Source organism: Pinus tabuliformis, chromosome 2_1 (genome assembly GCF_031772625.1).
Source record: "Pinus tabuliformis cultivar Carrire ecotype Pingquan chromosome 2_1, CPIR1, whole genome shotgun sequence".
NCBI classification, from domain to species: Eukaryota; Viridiplantae; Streptophyta; class Pinopsida; order Pinales; family Pinaceae; genus Pinus; species Pinus tabuliformis.
This window is the reverse complement of record NC_142299.1, coordinates 988,397,440-988,400,478: the sequence shown is the minus strand read 5'-3', so window position 1 is coordinate 988,400,478 and position 3,039 is coordinate 988,397,440. Positions and strand designations below refer to the sequence as shown.

General features: G+C 35.6%; 1 protein-coding gene across 1 annotated transcript; it reads left to right on the top strand.

Annotated features, from left to right (window-relative positions):
- Window positions 1-438: 438 nt before the first annotated feature.
- LOC149203947 (uncharacterized) lies at window positions 439-1,635 on the top strand. The gene has a single exon (XM_089400276.1). The coding sequence runs from the start codon at window positions 553-555 to the stop codon at window positions 967-969; it is 417 nt and encodes a 138-aa protein (XP_089256402.1). The 5' UTR covers window positions 439-552; the 3' UTR covers window positions 970-1,635.
- Window positions 1,636-3,039: the final 1,404 nt, after the last annotated feature.

Sequence of the window (3,039 nt, the reverse complement as noted above, 5' to 3'; positions counted from 1 at the left end):
ACTTTGGTTATTTTCCACCCCTACATAATAATACCTAAACATTTCTCTATCTAATTTTATTAGTAATAGTTTAATGGTTAGATGTTTTTGTTTTTTTAAATTATTTTCAATTTAATTCTAGAATTTTTTAAATCTTAAATTCCAACTCTGTAATTTACATAAATACATATATTGATGTTCCCAAAAAATAATTGGGTGCTAAATTCATTTGTATATTCCAAACATATTTTAAAAGAATCATCAAATTCAAATTCCGAAAAAAGAAATTACACTTGTGAGTGGCGCCACGATATTCAGACGAAAAAGAAATTACACTTGTGAGTGGCGCCACGATACTCAGACGAAGCCTTACGTTTAGTTTCTGGAGGCTCACGTGGTATACACAGAGCCGGTCACTTGTAATATCTCCCAACGGCACTAGTCACACTTCCCGAAAACTCCAATTTCTGTTTTTCCTTACCCTCCACGCAACCATCCTCCTGTATCTATATATTCATCAACGCACTCTGTTATTGCAAAGTTGCATACCTAGCGATCATCAAATTTGCCAAAATGCCTGTTACAGAGCCACAGTGCGCTGAAAATGAAAAGCAAAACCATACGGGCCGCGGCGGCGGTCTCTGGCGCGTCTGTTCGCTGGAAGATATACGCAAGAAACTGCTGCGATGGGAAAGGAGTCCAACTGCCTTGGAGGCCGAAGCCAAAGTGCTGCCATGGGAAAAGCCCTTTTCAGGCTCCTTAAATGGCAATGAAAATGAGGGTTTTTCCTCAAGAAATGGAGGGGGAGATGGCCCCTGCGTTTTTCAGATGCCGGTGGATTATCCTCGGTATTCCAAGGCCGATTATGAATCGATGCCCGAGTGGAAGCTCGATAATCTTTTTCATGAATACGGTTTGCCGATCAGAGGAGATGTGGCTTTCAGGCGGAGCTACGCCATGGGGAATTTCCTCTGGCCTAACCAACTTTGAATAAAGGTTTCGACGGTATATGAGTATGCATCCTGGGCTTGATTGATTGGTTCTCGGCAAAGTTTTGAATAAGTTTGGGAGCTCTGTATATTTAGTTATGGATGCTTTCATTGCCAGGATATCGTTTCAGTCCAAATTGTGTTAAGAGGGGTTGCATAGTATTGGGTAGGGTTTGCCTTTGGTGCCCCTTAGCTCCTTAAGGGTGCCACACACACCCTCAAATGACCATCAAAATCTCCTCTTGATTTCGTGCCCACAACTTTAGGTACAAAACCCATTGCTTGGGTACATTGCCCACAAACCCCACATGGGTCAAACTTCTCCGAAACCCTGTACCCTAGGATGTGGGAGTACCTCCCAAGCTATACAAATCAACACCCATCCCTCAAGGGTGGCGAGTCGTGGAATTGATTCTCCCACAAAGATGACTAGGATAAACCCTGTATTGGGTAGGGTTTGCCGCTTTTACATCTGAAGCTATTTTCGGTTTAGGGTTTGTTTACAAACAATTCTTCATTCAATAGGTTCTGCTTACAGGTAAATTCTTCATTATTGGAGTTGTAGGGCTCTGTGCCTTCACAATGTTATAGACGAAATTAGTAAAATTAGTCTTGGAGGGAATTCCGGAGGTCCAGAAAAGGAGGAAATTCCCGACAGAGCTACTGAGCGATAGATAGGAATTATAATCGACTTTAGTAAAGAGTTCCTGGTACATGTGTATGATGCACGTCAGAGTAAGAATCAATAGACTATAGATCTATAACTTTGTGCATATCTTTGTGTATGGCCCATTATCAAAGGAAGTCTGGTCAGAAAATTTCAAGGGAGATGGGAAGGAGGAAAAATTCTCTTTGTACAATTTTGGGGACTTTTGCTTACAATAAATGAGATGATATTTCAAGATAAAGGCCATTTTGCTGGTTTATCAGGTAGATTATACATCTGTGAGAATTTGGAAGAGATGATATTTCAAGATAAAAGGCCATTTTGCTGGTTTATCAGGTAGATTGTGAGAATTTGGAAGAGATGATATTTCAAGATAAAAGGCCATTTTGCTGGTTTATCAGGTAGATTATACATCTGTGAGAATTTGGAAGAGAACTTTTTATAAAAAATTAAAAAAACTATTTAAAGCTTTTTTTCTGAAAGAAAAGTATTATTATATTTATATGTATATATATACATCATAATTCTCATGTTTCTCATGAAACAAGACAATATACATCATAATTCTGATCTTTTTCATGAAACAAGACAATATACATCATGAAACAAGACAATATACATCATAATTCTGATGTTTCTCATGAAACATAATTCGACAATATACATCATAATTCTGATCTTTTTCATGAAATGATCATGAAACAAGACAATATACATCATGAAACAAGACAATATACATCATAATTCTGATGTTTCTCATGAAACATAATTCGACAATATACATCATAATTCTGATCTTTTTCATGAAACAAGACAATATACATCATGAAACAAGACAATATACATCATAATTCTGATGTTTCTCATGAAACATAATTCGCATCTTTTTCATGAAACAAGACAATATACATCATAATTCTGATGTTTCTCATGACTGCCACTGAAAGGTAATATTTTAGGAGAAAACAGCATAGCATTGTCAAATATTTTAGGAGAAAACAGCATAGCATCTAGAAATCTAGAAATAACTGATGTTTCTCATGAAACAAGACTGCCACTGAGAGGTCGAGGTCAAATATTTTAGGAGAAAACAGCATAGCATCTAGAAAAATAAGCTTACGGTTTATTGTCATGAGATGAGTGAAAAATAATAAAATTTATGCTCCTTGTATAGATCATTGTATTAATTTAAAATTATTATGTAATTTAAAATTTTATTAATTTAAAATTATTGTGAAATTTTATAAAAGTTTAATGTAGATGGATTTGAAAATCTGAATTTTCTATTCATTATGAATAATAGGCAAGATTAGAAAAAATAATATGCTTTTTTAATCACTTTGGGTAAGTTAAGTATGTTTTTTTATAATCACTTTTTAACATAGGTGCGATTTGACTAGATTC